This window comes from Eleginops maclovinus, chromosome 6 (genome assembly GCF_036324505.1).
Source record: "Eleginops maclovinus isolate JMC-PN-2008 ecotype Puerto Natales chromosome 6, JC_Emac_rtc_rv5, whole genome shotgun sequence".
NCBI lineage: Eukaryota > Metazoa > Chordata > Actinopteri > Perciformes > Eleginopidae > Eleginops > Eleginops maclovinus.
In genome coordinates this window covers 21855467-21876190 of record NC_086354.1, presented here as the reverse complement: position 1 = coordinate 21876190, position 20724 = coordinate 21855467, and the positions used below count along the sequence as shown (strand labels likewise).

The 20724-nt window shown below is 41.5% G+C and overlaps 1 protein-coding gene across 1 annotated transcript in view; it reads left to right on the top strand.

The window, feature by feature from the left end:
• Nucleotides 1-4640: 4640 nt before the first annotated feature.
• atp1a2a (ATPase Na+/K+ transporting subunit alpha 2a) overlaps nt 4641-20724 on the top strand; it is a 41766-nt gene continuing 25682 nt past the window's right edge. Inside the window, exons 1-9 of the mRNA XM_063885700.1 lie at nt 4641-4762; nt 5648-5722; nt 8193-8252; nt 9031-9234; nt 13174-13287; nt 13697-13831; nt 15306-15423; nt 16862-17130; nt 19294-19492. Coding sequence (XP_063741770.1) covers nt 4751-4762; nt 5648-5722; nt 8193-8252; nt 9031-9234; nt 13174-13287; nt 13697-13831; nt 15306-15423; nt 16862-17130; nt 19294-19492 — 1186 coding nt within the window. The 5' untranslated portion in view covers nt 4641-4750. The remainder of the gene's footprint in view (nt 4763-5647; nt 5723-8192; nt 8253-9030; nt 9235-13173; nt 13288-13696; nt 13832-15305; nt 15424-16861; nt 17131-19293; nt 19493-20724) is intronic.

Below are 20724 nucleotides of genomic sequence, written 5' to 3'. Positions count from 1 at the left end.
TCACTGGTTAACAAACTGGATCTTGTTTGTTTATTTTGTACACAGACAAAGGCAAACATTATAATTTGAGGCTTTAGTGGGAGTTATGTAAGGCTGAGTGTGCCTAGGCCTATGTTTCTTTCCTGAGTGCGAGAATCTTTTTCAATTGTTCTTAATGAGGAACAAATGTAAGTGGCCGCCAAAGAGAAAAAGCGCTTCACCCAACTGTCTTTCATCAAAGCGCTCTCACTTTATTTTGCGGTCACTCCAAACGCTTGAAGATCATTTTCAAAAAGCTTTTGGTTTTCACTGATGCTTCTCTTTCAAAAATACTTTAGTTGGTGCTCATGGAGAAAACGAAAAGTCAAACAAATAGATAGTAGCGCAAAAAGACAATAAAAAGGCAATGCAGTTCTATAATACTGAGGTTTTAGCAGTGATTTGTTGTCAAATTGCCATAAAAACACTGCAGTGGAAATGCTTTTGAAGCCCGCTATTATAGGCACTCCCCTGCGGCCTGCTATACGGACAGTCTGCATCTGTACAAACAACAACAGATAACTGCAACTTATACCACAAATTGTAACTTTCATTTTTCTGAACCTGTACAGATTCAACAAATGTGATAAAAGTACACTACTGAGCTGTATAGTCCATGTGTTTACATGAAACTTTGGGCAGAGCCATGCTAGCTGTTTCCCTCTGCCTCCAGCCTTTGCGCTTGCTAGGCTAAGCTAATTTCCCCCTAGCTCAAGCTCCATATCTAACACACAGACATGAGAGTTGTTCCTGTTAGTCATATCATTGAAATGCTCACCTGTGACATGTTAAAATGTGTTGTTACAGTAGCACAAATACCAATTAGTCATGATTACTGTTGTCAATGACTCAAGTATATCAAAGATAAGCTAACGTTAGCCACCATACGCTAGCCTACATCACACTAGTAAGGCTGAAGTCAAAACCCCGGATTAAATTTACTTAATCAAGGGTTTATTTTTGTTTATGACTTACGCTTTTTATTCTAGGTTGAGGTTTGTGTTATTACTTCTATTACCTCTCATGTTAGAGGCAAGAATATAAGCTTAACATAGTTTTGGTATATTTCTGCTCTTCTTGATTCATTGAGGTTAAAATCGACATACGTAGTTACCTATCTTTTTTGTGAAGCTGAAAATCAATCTTTTAGCACTCTGTATTATTAGAACATTTAATAAGAATTGTTTTCACCACAGACATGCTAAAGACTAGAAAAAGACAGCTTAATAACCACACCCTTTAGTGTACATAATGTGGAAGAAACCTTGAAAAGGAGCCATACCAGTGGCTATATGTACCATATGTACATTCAAGTTTCAACTCAGGATTAAAAGCATTGCAGTGTAGGAAAAGTCAATGCTTTAAGTCATTGGCAACTTGTGAGAAGACATTTGGTAGACTATTTACAGCAGGGGTCTCAAACTCAATTTACCCGGGGGCCGTTAGAGGTAGAGGCTGGGCCGGTTTCCCACAAGAAAAGTACTTAAAAACATTCCAATGTTATCAAATGTCTTTATTTTATTTTTAACACAAAATAAGATGAAAAAATAAATTAACAAATTCATAAGAAAAAAACAAATCAATCCGTAATAATAATAATAATAATAATAATAATAATAATAATACAGCAGATATAGAAGACTGAAGAAACCACATATAGTTGCTGACTAGAGAAATGTAATTATTATTATTCAGATTCAAATATCTGTATTAACATTTAATATTTAACTTTCTGAACATGAATGGAACATTGAACATAAACTGTTCTGAACATGGCTTCTTCTGCCTACTTCTTGCTGCTAGAGGTCTGGCAGCGCTTCCTCTCGCATAGCCGAGCCACATTTGGCTTAAACAGGGATGAAGCAGTTGAGACCCTCAGTAGGGCTTGAAGATGCTCATCAGTAAGTCTGGACCTGTACTTGGACTTATTGAAGTTCAACGTAGAGAAGAGCTTTTCACACAAGTATGTGCTCCCAAAAAGACACACGGTCCGCTTGAACATTCGTGAAAGCTCAGGGAAGCTGGGGGGCAATTCTCTCAAAAATTGCCCGAGCTTGTCTGCTTTTCCACTCACCTCCCTGAACTTGGCTTTGAGTTCAGAGTTGCACTGCAGGTCAATGAGCTCCATTTGAAGCACAGGAGGGGCATCTTGCACATCAAAGGAGAAGGGGTCCGCAAAAATTTGAAATGTGGCTCTGTGCGTCTTGAAGTCTGCAAATCTGTGATCAAATTCCTCCTGTAGCTTCAAAATGACATCCACATACTCCTCACCACTGAATGGTGTGCCTGCATCCATGAGTGCCTTGCATGCTGAAAAAATGGCAAAGGTTTGTCTGAGAAAGCTGGGCTTTCCATAACATACGTTTTGTAGAGAATGCTCTCACGTTGTCATAGGCAGCACTAACAAGTTGCCCCTGGCCTTGTAACTTCTTGTTCAGTACATTAAGCTCATGTGTGATATCAACAAAAAAAGCTAAGTCCATTTGGGATCACTTAGCACAGGAACAGCAACCCCATCTTTCTCCATGAAGGCTTTCACTTCCGCTCTCAACTCAAAAAATCTCTTCAACATGTTTCCCCTGCTGAGCCAACGTACCTCGGTGAAGTAGAGCACATCCCCATATACTGACTCCATTTCCTCTAAAAAAGCACGGAACCTTCTGTGCTTTAAGCCCCTGGATCTGATTTGGCTGATGCATTTCACAACGAAAGACATCACATTGTCAAACTTCAGGCATTTGCTGCAAAGAGCCTGCTGATGGATAATGCAGTGCAGAGCAATGGCCTCCTCCACACCTTCCTCTTCCAGTTTTTTTTGAACAAGTGCCACCAGTCCATTTTTCCTCCCTGTCATTGATGGCGCTCCATCGGTTGTTATTCCAACAAACCTCTTCCATGGCAAACCGGCATTCTCAATGGCATCACACAGCTGGTGAAATATCTCCTGAGCGGTGGTCTGGCCATGCATTGGAATCACTGTGAGCAACTCCTCTATGACTTCAAAATTGTCATCAACACCACGGACATAGATTGCGAGCTGGGCAGTGTCGGTGATGTCTGTGGTCTCATCGAGAGCGACTGAGTATACACTGAAACATTTTGCTTTCTCACACAGTTGATCATAAATGTCACTTGACAGGTCAGAAATGCGCTCTGCCACGGTGTTGGCAGAAAGGCTGATGTTGCTAAACTGACCTTTATTTTCTGGACAGACAATACTTGCAGCCTGTAATATGCAATTTTTGACAAATGCACCTTCTGTGAATGGCTTTCCTGCTTTAGCAATCATCTCACTAACCACGTAGCTAGCTTCGACTGCTGCATCATTCTCTCTGGTTGCTTTCTTAAAGAAATCTTGTTGCCTCAGTAGATATGTTTTAAGATTAGCAACCCGGTTGGCTCTCTCATCTCCCTGGTATTTTGCATACTCCTCAGCATGTCTAGTTGTGTAATGACGTTTCAAATTGTATTCTTTGTGCACTGCAACTTTCGGGACGCCCCTGTGTTCAACAAAGAGATATTGCACTTCCCACTTTTCCTGAAATTGTCTGTGCTCATCACCAACCTTTCTCTTCACTGCAGGCTTTGAAAAAGACATGTTTGGGGCTGTGTAATATATATTTCCACTTGGTGTCACTGTCGCGTTGAAGTTTCAGTGTTAGCCGATACGTCTTTTCCGCTTCTTTTTCTGTCCCGCCCCCGAGAGCAATATACCCCACCGTGATTGGTAGGTTCGTTCAGCTCTGCACACAACACTGAAAAGTGCCATTCGTATCAAACTCGCGGGCCGCACTAACATTAAACTTTCATATTGAGGTGGGGGCCGCAAACTATCGTCTCGAGGGCCGCAGTTGGCCCGCGGGCCAGCAGCTTCAGCCCCCTGATTTGCAGTATGTGACGCGGTATCATTCCTGCATCTGTTGCGTGGGCGAAGTGTTCATGACCCGCCTTATGTTTGGAATATGTTGCTAATTGTGGTGTTGTACAAGTCACTTTAAATTCAAACTAAAGAAACAACTCATCTTTGGGGATCAATTAGCAAACGATTGAATAGATTATTGCGGGATTCATTTTTGCAGAACAGACCTGAGGATTCAGTCTGTGTTTTGAATCAGAAAACAGCTGAATATATATTTTATTATACATCTTGAGGGCCAATACATGTCCCTCATTATCACATTTGTACTGTACGTTATGTGGGGTGCAAGGTTTCATTTCTGGTGTTGACAGCAGTGATTGATGGCTGTTGTTTTCCATGCAACAATGTGTGTTGGTAGTGGGGGTAGGGAGAATGTGTAGCAGGTGCAGGTGCAGGTACACACACACACACACACACACACACACACACACACACACACACACACACACACACACACACACACACACACACACACACACACACACACACACACCACACCACACCACACCACACCACACCACACCCAAACACAGAGAAACCTCCACTGTGTGAGAGTTTCAGTGGGTGAAAAGAGGCCCTGGTATAGGAATATGTGGAGAGGAATTGGGGGGGGGGGGGGGGTAATAGCATGGCTCAGGTTCCCCCAACAGGAGGGTACAAGAAGCAAAGTAACAGGGTGTTTGGTGTGGGGGGTGCTAGGCCCAAAAAAAGCCACAAGTGTCTTCCACACGTGGGAGGGGGGTGAGAGGTCTCAGCTGTGGCCCCTGAGCTCTGTCCTTCACATTATAACCTTCCAACGTCTGGATATTCAGCATGGGCAGAGGGGTAAGTGATTTTCATTTAAAAATAACTTTCACTTTAAGTGCTTGTTCGTGTTGTTGCTCTCAAACCTTTGCTTCCTGTTGTAGCTGAATGAATGACTCAGTTTCTGTGCTCCTACTGTGACTTATATACAGTAACAGCATATGGCGTGGATATGCATCATGGAAAACTACTGAGATTTATAAAGCGACTGCAGCTCTGGATTTTCCTCAGACTGCTGCTGTTTATTTGTTTGTTTTTTAAAGACAGTATCATTTCGGGATGATGGCTTTTCTTCCAAATAAGTTTTGTTCCCGGCTTGCTGTTTATTTGGGTAATTACGTAATTTTGTTTTTTATTCTCTCCATCAGGCCCATTCCATTTAGCTTTATGGGGGGACAGGCTGGTAATCTTCCTCACACACAGTGGGGGGAAATTGCTATGCCAGACACATTTCAGGCACTCCACCGACTCTGTGCTCCGTCTTTGGCTTTTTTTGATTACTTTTTCACTGTGTCACTCGCTCGCACTCTGTGTGTATCCCTCCTTCACTGACATGCACACGTGCTGCTAAGAGAAGACTGACAGCAGCAGATGATTTCCATGATGCACCATTCTTCCAACTGTTCGTGACACACACACACTCGCTCTCAGGCGCACAAATAAGGAAACTCTCACTATGAGAAAAATGTTTTCTCCTGCATATTCAGTGAATGGTTTGCCAATATTGCCAGGAGATTGAAATGAACCAGCATACACACAAGTCTATTGTGCTTACACTGACGCTTGTAATACGTGGCTGGGAATGTAAATGCACAGACACAATGTGGCTACAAGCACAATAGCCCAGTTTTTTTTGTTGTTGTGGAAGTTTAGGATAATGTGTAATCTCTCTCCCTCCTTCCCTAGTTCGGTGCCAACAATGAGGGGAAGAAGAAGAAGAAGGAGAGGGACTTGGATGAGCTGAAGAAGGAGGTGTCCTTGGTAAGAAAAATAAGCTGTCACCGCTCCACCCCACACTGATTGATTCTATCGCTGCTCCCAAATAGTGTTACGGCAAAGACACCGGGATATTTAACAGGGAAAATGAAAACAGTGGCCGGTAAACAAAAAGGCAATCCAACCTGCTTAGTGTAGTGGGTTGTAGATGAGCCAGCCTGTCCTCTTCTATCTCTTCCACCAACCCTCTGGCTGCTCTTCTTTGTACTCAGAAAGATGCTGAATAATTTGTGGGCCACCAGCAGTGTAGTGCAGCGTCTTTGTCTTGTGCAGAGCTGTATCCCTTTGAGGTGCTGTCAGAACGCAGCCAAGCGATGCCCATGAAAACTGGGTCTTAGTTTTGCTACACGCACTATCTCGGATAAAGCAGCTCTTGTCAATTATCAGGTTGGCCTGTTGACCTATTAGAGGAAAAAAATCCTTGGATGCTGTCAACACTTACAGCGTTGCTCGGGGATTTAGTGTCTACTTTCATCAATCTGTTTCATGTACTTCTTTATTGAGCGATTCCCTACATCTCCCCCCAGTGTTCCTTTTTAAACAACCATCAGACAATGGCTGATCAATATTGGGTGTAAGGGCATACAGTATAAATAAAGCTTAACCAGTGAACTGATTGGTGAACACTCGGGCATGTCGTTGACGGTGGCCAAATCACTTTCGCTGTGGTCCTCCGAGGCGACTGTTTGTGAAGAACTTGATGGATTTCTCCCTGTCTTATTTTTTGAATGAACAAAGCAAACCCTTCATTCTGTGGGACTGACACCTTCCTGACAGCTGCTAGCAGGAATTTGTGTGGCTGCAGCAGCAAGCTCCATTTCAGCTCCAGTTTAAATCTCGAAGTGCAATATGCTGCACAGGAATGCAAACATGCCACCAATCAGAATCAGAAATCATTTATTCATCTGGTAATCAAGGCAAGTTCAGCTTTACAACAGCAAAGAGACAGTGCAGATGAAAGTCACAATTTAGAAAAGGTGTGTTTAAAGAGAATAAATACATACCATGGTAGAAATAAGACACAAATTTAGTGAACTTGCAGCCAGAAGAAATAATAAACACAATGTTTGAATTAAAACAGGAAAATGTACCCGCAAAACACAACATGCTAACCCATTTTTAAGAGTGATAAAGGAATACTTCATCTTCAAAATGACAATATGTGTATGAATTACCGTGTGTTATCTTGAATTGTTGAACAAAACCAGTTTTTGGATTCCATGCATCTCTGATGAACAGAGAATAAAATAACTGAACATTGTTTATGATTTCAGGTAATAGGGGTGAATTACATTTACAGTAAAACTATATAAAAACAGGCTTACACTTTTACACCTGCGCTAATTGTGCTTTGGAGTACTGATTATGAATAGGTGTTATTCCTAGGGGTTTAGCAACAATGCCTGTTTGCGATGTAGTGAACATGTGATAATCAGGATTCAAAGGTGTTATTGTCATATGCACCTACAGTGTAGATTGTAGACTTGAGTGTCAGGCTCCTCCAACAGTGCAACATGAATATATATAGAGCGTAAAACAAATAAAACCCATGAAGATTGTGAAAGAAATAACAGAAAAGAAATAAAATTGTGCAAGAAATGTTGTAAAAGGTGCAAATATAGAAAAATAAAATACAAATAGTGCAAGAGGAGTCTGTATACACTAGGGGTAAGGGAAAAAATCGATACAGCATAGTATCGTGATACTTTGCATGGCGATATTATATCGATACACGGACCCCAAGTATAGATATTTCATTATATAAATGATTCGTTTTGCAAATCCAAATGAAAGTTTTTGGTAACAATTCCTTTTTCAATCCACTAAACGATGCTGAGCTTGTTCTTGTGCGGTCATGGCCATGGGTAAAGTCAGTGGGATTGGCAGGAGGTAAATCAAAACAAAGATGGAGTCAGCGGAGAGAAATCAGAGATATCGAGATCGTATCGTACCGTGGTGACCCTGGTGATTACCACCCCTGATATACATGTACATGGAGTATGATTTATACTTAAATAAGTAGCAAGATGCAAAAAGATGAACGCTTATTATAATGCACAAGTTTTGTAAATTATTGAAGAATTTACTCTAGGCAGTATTTTGCAGTTTATCTAGTGGTCAAGCTTTTACCCCTGGAGAACAAACAGTTTGCTCCCCTCTAGTTTAGCACTTCTCAGAGATGCAGGGGAGTGGACATCACTGGTTGACCTCTTGACCACCTGTCATGGGAAATAAATCATGTACTATATATATATTCCCTGGATCGGTGTCAGCTATAGAGAATAAAGTGAGATGGAGATGTGTAATGAATCAGAGCGTTGTACAGTTTCCCATTTATGGTATGTCATTGACAAATTACCTTAGAAACAATGTTACTGGCCAATTATACTCAGATTCTATTCAGTGTTTCTGTTCCGCTGAAGAACAGATTAAAAAATAAATGTTCTGCCTACAGGACGACCACAAACTCGCTTTGGATGATCTGGGAAAACGCTATGGAGTGGACCTCACACGGGTAACAAACTGAATGCATGCACACAAGTATACAACAAAATCGCCCAGAGGGATGTGATCTGTTGTGTCTGTACGTGTAAGCAACATCCAAACTGAGACCAAACATTTCTTTGGTCAAGTTTGATCCACAGCAGCGTCCTCAGCTCACCTTGAGCCTCATTCATCTTTAATCCCTCAATCACACAGATGCACACACAGACATACACACTTTGATGCAACGACAGGCAGAATCGAATACATCACACCAGTTTTTTTTAATGCTGTAAACACATTTGCTCCGTACCTTAAGTTTGACATTGCAGCTGAAGTGAAACTGATTTTATCTTTTTGAGATTAGTGTCGACAAAAATATAAAACCTTGGGTGCTCAGAAAGTTCACAAGCTTTAAAAATGGCATCAAAAAACTGCTAAACCTTGAAAAAAAATGCCAATTTCTTTGTTTTTTAACATTGTATCTAAATAAGTGTACTGCAAATACATGCATGAATTGTCTATAATTTGAAAATGACACTATCAGGAATAAAAATCCTGAAAAAAATCAATAGCTCTAACAGTTTTGCAGCCTTAAATCTGTGTAAGATCCTCCCAGTTTATTATATCGTGTTAAATACCGTATATAGTGTTAAATAGGTCAAGCAGGAATACTTGAGGTTTTCCAACTGTAGCAGTAAAATAGCTTTTTTATTCATGGTGAAAATGGGGTCGTTGCGTGTTGTAATAAGATTCAAGAGTGCGTGCAAAAAAAAGGAGACTCATTCCTAAAAATGTCTCTCCCTCAGGGCCTGACCAGTGCCAGAGCTCTGGAGGTTCTGGCCAGGGACGGTCCCAATGCCCTGACCCCTCCCCCCCGTACCCCGGAGTGGGTCAAGTTCTGCCGTCAGCTCTTTGGCGGCTTCTCCATCCTGCTCTGGATCGGAGCCATCCTCTGCTTCCTGGCCTACGCCATCCAGGTGGCCACAGAAGACGAGGCGCCCAATGACAACGTGAGAAACTGCTTGTAAAACATGCACATGTACGAGCACACACACCTCACATATTAATCACACACACAGGTTTACAGAGATGCAGGAACACAGGCAGAGACAGCTGCAGGTATAAAACAGAGACAGAGATAAAGACATCTCCACGCACACACATGCAATTCCACCTTTGTATTGACCTTCCTTTTCCTTATGGAAGTGTACATGCATTGATACTAGACACATCGTATGGACTTACACACTGCATCTTGACACTGAATGTCTTTCAAAAGTGGAAAAATTATATACATTTTGGGGATTTTGATCGTTTTTTCCTTTACTCCTTTGTTCAAACAACGCTAATAATAATCTAATTTATATTTAACATCAAAATAAACACAACAAAATGGTGAGATATATCTCCTTTCAAATGACGAAATGTAATCCTTCATTTTCTTTCAAAGTGGTATTATTTATTTAGGGGATTTTGTTAACCTTTTATTTAACTTTGGTGATCAGTCACTTTTAAAAATGCTGGAAATATTTTATTTTCAACATCAAAATATACATTACGATAGTTGCGTAACTGCCCTGGGTGGTGTCTGTGTTCAGGCCTTTTATGTGTGGACTTGCAGTGTGCCTGTCCGTGGTTTTGCATTATTTATTTCTGTCAGATTTCATGATATTACCTCAGACCACACTGGAATATGCAAATATAAAAAAACATGTGCAAAAATCCCACATAAATGATTGAATTGATGCACAAATGCGACATTCGGCATTACATCCAACCAAACTCTTCTTCCATGTAAAACAAACCTTTTATTTCCATGTCTTGATTTAGGTTCTGGATCAAGTTATTGATTATGGTTAATGGAGTCAGGCATAGTCAGTTTTAAGGTTGTTATTTAGGCAAATCCAGAACAATATATTGATATTCTCATTTAAGGGTAAAGGTCATTTTCTCTGAAGCACTTTCCGTCTGACGCAGCCTCTTAAGAAACCCAATGTTTAGCTTCCTTTTCCTGCATGTTGAATTATATTCCAATAGGTTTAGCCCTTTTCTTTTTCTCTGTCCGATTCAAAATCTAATACAGAATAAAGGGGTGAAAACTCCCCTGTTCATACATACCAATTTCTGAGAGTTTCAGCCCAGCGTGTCTCTCAATAAAAGTTGATGCTGCAGCCTGTGTAATAATAGAATTGGCTGCGTTAAAATGTATTCTGAAAACGATTCATCCTCCAAGTTAATCAAACTTTAAAATACTCGTTTCATTTTAATTATGGTGCTATTGCACAACAGAGTTTTGCAAATTATAGCTCAATATGATCGTACCATCTGTCAATAACATTTTACTCCTACCAAAAAACAAGAAGCTATATTATTAAAGCATGCACATTTACAAAAACACACATTTTGAACCTTAAACCAAATCGTAAAGTGTTAACCTTACGCCAGGAGACCAGAAAGTGTTTAAATACTTCATCTTGTTGTCTATTTGCTTGTGTGGAGATTATTTATTATGACCTTTACTTAATCAGAATGTCCTCTTGACATCTAAATCTCCTTCCCGAGAGTCCTTGCCAAAATGGCAACGCAATTAACGTCACATTTACGTACACAGAGCAAGCATCCCTAAAGGAAATACAAAAAATAGTAAAAGGAATAGCATTCAATTGGAAAAGCAACAAAAACACATTGAAGCTTGCCACTATTTGATCCTCCTAAGTATAGAATTACAAGTACACAAAGACCCAGAGCCCGCCTCGGAGAGCGTGACGTAAAAACCTCCGCTGTCACTGGCATCGGCATTAGCAGCGATAAATACTCAGACCACCCGCTGTGCAAATGGAGCCAAGCAGCCATCCATTCTGCACTTTACGACTCTGAGTTATTACGCAATCATCATTCAGTGCTCTCTGAACCCCAGACAGCGTTAAACCCTTTGCATAATATACAATAACCTACTGTACAGATAGATACGCGCGTGAACACACGTGATAAGTTTAATCTCCTCCGTTTAATCTGGGCAGCGAGTATGTACAGCTGGATGCTCTGCGACTTCAAAAGCCCCGACTGCCTGCAGATTTGGCACTTTGAGCCTCTGCATAATGTACAAGCAGTTATTTAAGGATAAAACCCACCCTAACAGGACTTCACACATGGCTTTGTTCTCATCTTTTTGAACATTATGTTGATGTATCTATCGAGGAATTGTCCTCTTCAGTTGGGGAAAAATGGTTTATTATCCCCAGGTTTTTTTCTAAAAGAGTTTACACAACACATTTTATTATTCATTTGTCTGGAAACTAAGGATTTATTATTCCAAACCATTAAACTGTAGTACATTCAAATGTGTCACCTGCCTCGACAGATGTTGTCTTTGCGTTTGTGTAGAGCTGGTGAATAGGAACAAGCAAAAGAGCTACAAATCTGCAAACAAACAAACCCGTGTAGACACAGCCATGAGACACTGAATTGGTGGGAAATGTTGTAAACTGATTTTCTGAGGATACAAATGTTTTTCTTGGTTCAGGAGATTTTGCATCGTCATCCTAAAAAAAAGCCAAAAAACACGCATTGAAGCGTAAAGAGCAAAAACATTCTGTTGCTGTCAAATGAAAGCAGCACCTTCAAAAGAAAGGGAAACTTTCCAGGGCTTGAAAGAATTTCATTTTCCAGGAGTCCGGGACACACAGAGCCGCACACCAGCTGGCAGACTCTTTCATCCACTGTCTAGTTTGCATCAGCCGAGAGCTCAACCTATAACAGCTTGGTGAAAAAGCAAAATATTCACAGGAAAAAAAAAAGGAACCAGAATAAGCCAGTCAGGCTCCAGTTCAGATCTCTCTTGTACCCCTTTAACCCTGAGAATCAGATCGGTTTAGCTCCGTGCTGGTGCTTGTTTGGTATCAGTTAGCTCTAAGTAGGAACTGGTTTCACGACCACTGGAGTGATACGCCGCTCGTCCACCAACGTTACGTCTAACTGTCACACCCGCATCGTCCCCGGATGCATATTCCCCATCCCCAGAAGTGAATGTGTTTCAGTTTGAATGGACACTGTTTGGCATCATTACACCATTATTGAGGTTTCTCTGGTAGCCTGTGGGTGATGCTGGAATAGCCACCGATGCTAATCCGACTATCTTGACTGCTTGTTGCTGACATATTGTGGGAGAAGCCTTTTTCTACTGGCATATTTTTCATTGGGATCTTAGTTCAGAAGGTCTGACATGGCAACCTGTGTAGCCCATGTGTTGATTACACCAAGCCCCCAAGAATTGCTCCTGACTTTCAGAAAATATTCGTAGTGGCCAAATTCCGGGGACTGCAACTTCCGTTTCAGTCCGTGACGTCCCCCGGCCCAGAAAGACTTTTTCCCCCTTGACTTGCATTGGGGAAGAGACGTCTGTAAATCGGTAGATACTTTTTTTTTTAACCAAATAGACTAACCAGTATGAACCCTTTTAAAGCCCTTATTCAAACCCTTAGGTCCTTAAAGTTGTAAAACGCACTAAAAGCTGAATCCAGATTTAGAGCTAGCACCGCTGCAGTGGAAACAGGACAAACTGGTCAGCAATAAGGCACCGACTCCTAATTGGCAATGTAATTACTTTGGTGGGAAAGGGTTATTGGTGCCCTTGCAGATCAGAGTCTCATTTTTAGGTTTCCTGGGTTTGCAAGACAGATGTTCGCTTCGTCTAACATTGAATGCACCCTCCAAGAGGAAAGGAATAGTACACGATAATCCAGCTTCAAAGTGGCTTCTCTGTTTAAGTCTAACACTGAGAGCTTTTCCAGGTTGCTCCTAACTCTCAGCATTTAAGGTTCTGCTGTTTTAAAACCATTTTGAGGTTTGTAAATCCCCTTTTCCTGCCGCCTAGAAAAGCCTAACATGAATCTGACTAAGTAGATAATGACACCGACTCCCCCTGTGGCCCTGCTTTTCTCCCCGTTTAGCTGTACCTGGGCGTGGTGCTGTCAGCCGTGGTCATCGTCACCGGCTGTTTCTCCTACTTCCAAGAGGCCAAGAGCTCCCGGATCATGGACTCCTTTAAGAAAATGGTGCCACAGGTAAGTTGAGTTGTTTGGGGTTCTCTCACAGCTTTCAGAATCAATAAGCTGTCCCTCAAGTAGGGCTTACACTCTCACTTGAGTGGAAACCTAATAAGCTTGCACAAAGGAAGAATAAATGTTTGAGCCAACTTTGGATTGTGAGTGTGTTTGCATAAAAACTCCCCTCGCGTTCTCCCCCCTCAAGCACTTCGATTACCTAATTCTTTAATCTATTTAGGCTTTCTTCACTCCACTTTCTTGTCTGCTTTTCAGACTACCTGTCTTTTTTCTCCTGCTTTTTACTCCTGCTATCTCTTCCTTTCCCATATACCTCCACACCCTTTGGCTCTTCCTTTCCTCTAAACTAAATCCTCTCTCTGTTCTCACCCTCCCTCTCCCCCTCTCTTCCCTTTTTTCTCCATGCCAGCAAGCCCTGGTGATCCGGGAGGGGGAGAAGATGCAGATCAATGCCGAGTTTGTGGTGCAGGGAGATCTGGTGGAGATCAAAGGGGGAGACCGCATCCCAGCTGACCTTCGAGTGGTCTCCTCCAGCGGGTGCAAGGTAGGGGGAGGGGCGGCTCATCCCTGGGGAACCTGTCGAGTTCTCAGTGGGAGTACACCTGCTCTTCTGGCTTGCTATTTTACACTTGCTTTCCTTATTTTTTCAGTATTATTGAATATATTATCATTTGAATCAGTCCTTTTTTGGAGTGTTATAACCAGTGGTGTAATTTAATAAAGTACATTTACTGAAGTACTGTATTGAGGTAATTCACCTTAGGCTTTCCAATTTTATGCTATTTCATATTTATTCAGTACATTATTAAAGCCAAAATGTAACTTTTTACGCCTCTAAAATAAACTAAACCACTATCTGACAGCTTTAGTTACTAGTTATCTTACAAATTCAGATTATTAGCTTATAAAAAATACATATAAACTAATACATAAATTATAATACATATATAATTATAGGTTAAGATATCCAGCAGCAGGATGTAGAGTTATTAAAATATGCTCCACATTCACCAGCCTTTATGAATACATGTATGCATCAGATGTCTTATTCCAATAATGTAATATATACTGTATATCTATTCATCTGAAACGGCTACTACGTGCAAAAGTACTTTTGCTTTTGGTAATTAAAGTGTTTTGTCGCAAATACTTTTTAATTTGATGTGCAATTTTGAAGTGTGAGTACTTCTTACACCACTGGTTTTTAGCATACTAGTGTTTGCTGATTAGAACAAACTCAGGATTATGGAAGTGTATTTTGAATCATCAAATAAGGTTTATTCTTTATAATGTTGACTGCAATCCCCCCCCCTGAGCAGTTGCTAAGATATTTCACTCCAAACCCAACATTTCAACCTCAAAGTGGCTGTTTTTTGTCAACAGAGCAAAGTTCCCCAGCTCTCATATTCTTTGACATATGACTCAAAGTGTTTTATGTTCTCAGCATGTTTCCTTCGGCCATTTGTTGGAATCACCCACCCACAGCTTTCTGTGTTATTCTCCACTAAACCTACACTCACTACACTCAACAGTTTTTTATTTCTTTTCAGTTTTCGTCTTGTAAAACGATGATTTAATTTAGCGTAAATTCCCGAATTTAATCAGGAAATAATTGTTTTTTTTTATGTACATTTGTGACTTTAACCGAGAAAATACAGAGTTTTTCTCTGAATATTCCCTCCCCACACCAGCTGTGCAGTTGTCATTTTCATCCCTTAAAATGGATGTAGATAAGGTTTGCTTTTATACATAGTACTCTCTGTTGCTGTAGGGTAAAAATGGTCTCCAACATGTCGACTTTCCAGCTCGAGTTCATCCCACTGGACTTCGAGGCAGTATAATAAGAGTGGCGATCAATCGAATGCATTTCTTCCCCTATAGAAGAACGTGAGGAAAATAAGATGAGAGGACCTGCCTCGACTTGTTGCGCTTGTTGATGATAAGTGCTGCTGTCGTCATTCTCACCTTGTCACTCTCTCCTGTTCCCCTCACTCCTCTCTCTCCATCCCCTTGTGAAGGTGGACAACTCGTCTCTGACGGGAGAGTCGGAGCCTCAGACTCGCTCCCCGGAGTTCACACATGACAATCCTCTGGAAACCCGCAACATCTGTTTCTTCTCCACCAACTGCGTCGAGGGTCAGTAGGTCACATCTGGCCGAGATTGTCTCTTATCACATCTAAAAGTGTTTTTTTTTTTTTGTTGTAAGCCATCTGGACATCAACACACCCTCCGTGCCTGACCATGAGTCTGTTTCTGTGCATTCATTAGAAAGGCCTCCATGCGATAGAAGTGTGTGTGTGTGTGTGTGTGTGTTGAATATTTATTGCATTGAGGTTTTTAATGTGTATTTCCATCTGAGATTCAACTGTTGGGAATAGTAGTTGGTGTTTCAGCTCCTATCAATCATTGAACGAGGAGCATTTTAATGGGATTTATTTTATATTACAATATGCAACTTTATTAATTTCTTCATATATATTCCAGTGTAGGTTGAATATAAAGTGAAGTGTTCATATCCAAAGAACATTGTTTGGATGAGAAAAAAGATAGGAGTTTTTTTAAAGTCTGTCTCTAACCACTTGGAGTGGACTAAGGATTTAATGAAATGATGATAACAATAATAATAAAACTGTATTTATATATTTTTTCCCAACATAGTTACAAAGTGCTGTAACATAAAACAGGACACGGAGGAAATTCATTAAACAACAGCATCTTAACACAGAGTAAAACAGATAGAAAATATTCAAAATAAATTTAAATAAAATAACAAATAAGCAATTCTAAAAAAGTGAGTTTTTAGAAGTGAATTAAAAAGAGCTCTCCTCAGGCAGGTCTTTCCAAAGCCCAATATACTTTATCTAAAACAAAAAGTACAACAAAAATGGTGCATAAATCATTTTATTTAATATATATATATAAATATACATCAGTAATAAAACTATATAGACAGTAAGGTTAAGCCTTCTGCTGTCTTTTAGTCCCTCTGGGAAGCTAGGTTGTGTTCAAGGACATAAAAGCACCATATTTCCTCTGTGGGGGTTTCTAGCTCAGCAGATAATTTGGGTTTTATGTGTCCAGTTTTTTAAATATTTGCCCCTGAGATTTCTGCTTCCTGCTCACAGCAATGAAACACATTTAAAACGAATCAGAATCAGCATTTCTCTTTCTAGAAACAACGCCCCTGTTGCTCCGTATGATCCAGATATTTCCCTTTGTTGGTACCTCTTTCAACTGAGGAAATAGTCCCTGTGAAAACAGCCTAGGTCTGCAGATTACACACTGTATTTTACATGATTTCCTTCCCTCACTCAGTCAGTCCGCACAGTGTGTTTTCAGCTATCAATCACTGGCCTAGACCTGTAATTGTCCTCCATCCATCACCACTATTTATCCAGCGCATCACTTTCCTGTCACCGGGCTGAGCGCTGGACATCTTGTTTTAAAGAGCTCTCTTCAACAAAATAAATTGGCACCATTTGTAAAGAATTGACAACTATGTACTGTGAGAAACTTCAGCTTGGTATAAAAACGCATGTGTTAAACTGACAGTGGATCCCTCCTCGCTCTCAGGTACCGCCCATGGCATCGTGATTGGCACCGGGGACCGAACGGTGATGGGTCGCATCGCCACGCTGGCGTCCGAGCTCGAAGTCCGCCGCACGCCCATCAACATCGAGATCGAGCATTTCATCCACCTCATCACGGGCGTGGCTGTCTTCCTGGGCGTGAGCTTCTTCATCCTGTCACTCATCCTGGGCTACACCTGGCTGGAGGCCGTCATCTTCCTCATCGGCATCATCGTGGCGAACGTGCCCGAGGGGCTGCTGGCGACTGTCACTGTGAGTAGAGTGTGTGGGTGGATATTTCTTTTGCTCAAAAGAGAGATCTGTTCCATGTTTTTCTGTTTATATACCAGCACCCTTCCTCTTCTTTGTTTCCTCTGCAAGAACACAATGGGCACCTTCAGTCTACAAAAAACAAGGTCCCTTTGTAACAAGGACAGGACGCAATAAGCTTCTGGGAATACTGAGCAGAAAGGGAGGTCATAGAGTCCCTGCTGTACACAAACAAACAAAGGTTAAACACGGTTTGTGTTGGGGTTTTTATTTTTCATTATTTGCTTTGTTCTAACTAGATTTGATTAGTTAGCGAAATTATAAAAAAGGAAGTAAAACACCCTTTGCCTGGCTCCTCAAAAGCCTGAAGGAGCAAAAACCCTGAACACATTGATTGTAAATTGACCATAACTAGTCTCAGATTCGGGTTACAGCTATAGTAATGAATAGTGTAACAAAAAGCACCATTAATGGCAGATTTTAGGGTGTTTTTTAGGACACAGTTACAGGCGGAGATGCCTATTAAAATGATGGCTTACAATATATAATGTAACAGTTAACTTATATTACTATAAGCTAACTGTTGCACAATTAATATTCGTGGTCCTTTTACCTCCATTTTGGTCTCCTCCACCTCTGGTCATATTTTTTCATTATTTGTTTTGTTCTAACTATTATTCCAAATTAGAGCAATTATAAGAAATGAAGCAAGAAACTCTTTACCTGGCGCCTCAAAATCAATACATTCGTCCCTGATAAACACACCCAGAACCAGTCAGGAGCAAAAACCCTGAACACATTAATTTAAAATTGACCATAGATGTTCTCACATTTGGGTTACAGCTATAGTAGTGAATAGTGTAACAAAAAGCGTTATTAATGGAGGCACAAGGCAGATTTTAGGGTGTTTTTTAGGACACAGTTACAGGTGGAGATGCCTGTTGAAATGATGGCTTACAACCTATAAGTGAATTGTTTACTTACAAACTATAAGCTAACTGTTGCCTGAAATAATTCATTCAAGGTCCTTCAACCATTACACATCTAATATTCACTCCCCTTTTACCTCTGGTTTGGTCTCCACCACCTCCTAAAACAAGATACTTTCTGTGTGCTTGGTGTATAACTTTCTCCATGAGTTAGTTGCTAACTTCTTTCTGTGTGCTGTTTGGTGCCGGGTAGGTAATGTGCGTTGGCTAAATGCTCGTTTGATGAAATTGCTGCCTGAGGCTTCTGAAATGGGGTTGATGAAACTGGAGTTTGTGCTAAAAAGCTCTGAAGTACTTCGGGGAGAATGCAGAATTGTGTGTTAATCCTCCTCGGGTTTGACACCTTGAGCAGCTGTTTTCTCATTACATGCAGTAATTTAATCCAGTGTTAACATCAAAATATTGATCATTGCAGCGCTGCGTGTGCCAGTGGTGGAGCCCTTATCTAACCCGACTCACTGTCATGGTTTACTGGCACGCCTCAATGGCGTGGCGCCATCGTCAATGTTATTAGTTACACCTGCGCTTCTCCTAGCACTAATTTACCCTCAGTGAATGTTAGCTCCGGCTCTAATGATTCTACAGAACACAACAAAGCAGGTGATTTATTACTCAATGGTTACCGGAGTCACTCAAATGTTGAAATAAATCTAACTTTTTCTGCAACAATAAACAAAGTGTGAGCTGAGGTGGATGCCAGCTGGCGTTTGAAATGCCATCAGTCGACATTTCACTGGTCACAGAAAATAAATTAACTCCCTGTGGCTGTTTTTTTTTCTTTAGTTGCTTTCGCTTAAGACACTCAATGAATTGTGGGTGGAAATGTTTGTGCTGCATTTGCTGCTCTGTAAATAATGCCGGGCGCTTGAATCATTGTGCGATGATGTGTCTCTCGCAACATATGGGATCTGTCTATTCATGGTATTTTTATGTCCCTGTGCACCTGCTGTTAACCAGCCAACCAGATACATGCAAACACACACACACACACACACACACACACACACACACACACACACACACATGCTCTTTCGTACTAAAGCACCTGGACCACGCATGGTTTCACAAGCACAAGCACTTGAACGCACCGGTGCGTACACATGCTCTCTCTTCCCTCCTCGACTAACAATCATCCATCCTCCCCTCTCCTCCGCCCCTCCCCCCTGTGTCCTCCCAGGTGTGTCTGACTCTCACAGCCAAGCGAATGGCCAAGAAGAACTGCCTGGTGAAGAACCTGGAGGCCGTAGAGACTCTCGGCTCCACCTCCACCATCTGCTCCGACAAGACGGGCACGCTGACCCAGAACCGCATGACCGTGGCCCACATGTGGTTCGACAACCAGATCCACGAGGCGGACACCACCGAGGACCAGACGGGTGAGACAGTGAGAGGGATAAAAGTGAAAGGGAGGGGCAGGCACGTGCAGACGATGTAAGAGGCGCACTGTGGTGGAAATATCTCATAGACTCAAGTCGAGAGATCGTCTTTGAATATTTAATACATATTTCTATTTAGTTGTCTTTTGCTTTAGTTGTCTTTCACACGAGTCCTTCTTTTCCAACACGATGATATGTTTTAATTTACAACTGACTGTAGCTCTGTATTACGAGTTGTTTTAGCAGCGAGTTGTTGGAGTCTCAAGGACGCAGGTGTTTCAACGGCTCCAAGTTCAAGCTTTGCGGACTCTTGCCAAGAATATGTGACTCTGGAATGTTCCGATTCTTTTTGTTACAGAATAGTGAGGATTCGGGCACCTAGTGAGGATGCCACCTGGGCGCCTCCCTAGGGAGGTGTTCCAGGCACGTCCAGCTGGGAAGAGACTGAGGGGTAGACCTAGGACCAGGGGGAGGGATTATATCTCTTCGCTGGCCTGGGAGCGTCTTGGAATCCCCCAGTTCCATTTCCTTTCCCTGGCCAGTTGATGTGGCCAGGGAAAGGAAAGTTTGGGGCTCTCTGCTGGAGCTGTTACCTCCGCGACCCTGACGGAAAAGCGGGAAAGATGGATGAATATTTTTTGCTTAGGTGTTTAACCTTTGAGACAGTTCATCATTTTCTCCTTCTTCTGTCTGTATTACCATGGCATAGTTCTTTGGCCTTTGGGTTGCTGTAATCTCCCTTAAGGAGGGGCAGCTTGGGCGCTTTGTTGATGCCAGTCTATGACCGAGCACAAGCTACCATGAGATACTTTATTGTTCAGGGACGTCTAGAAGCCCTTCTTATCTGGAACGTAGGTTTCCTGATGCACATTATTTCCCATGTGCGTCAGCTTTAGTTAGATTCAGGGTCCATATTTGTCTAGTCTCGCTGATGAGGAATGCTGATTATATACTCTGATCTGGTTAAAACCTTAAACTGCAGCAGAGTTCTTCAGATTTGGCCGGCAACCGCTCTGTCAACTTGTGGCTACAGCAAATGTCTTGTCAATTCTCCGGCCGTTAACTCCATAATAAGCCTTCGGTGTTTGCCATCAAAGTTCCAGCTCTCCCCGTGTCTCTCTGAGTTTCGTCTCCATTGCTCCAGAAATTTCCATCACGCTTTTCTGTGCAGAATGGGGTTTAGTAAGACCATTTTAAAAAAAAAAGTAGCTTGAAAACAGCTGAATTAGAAC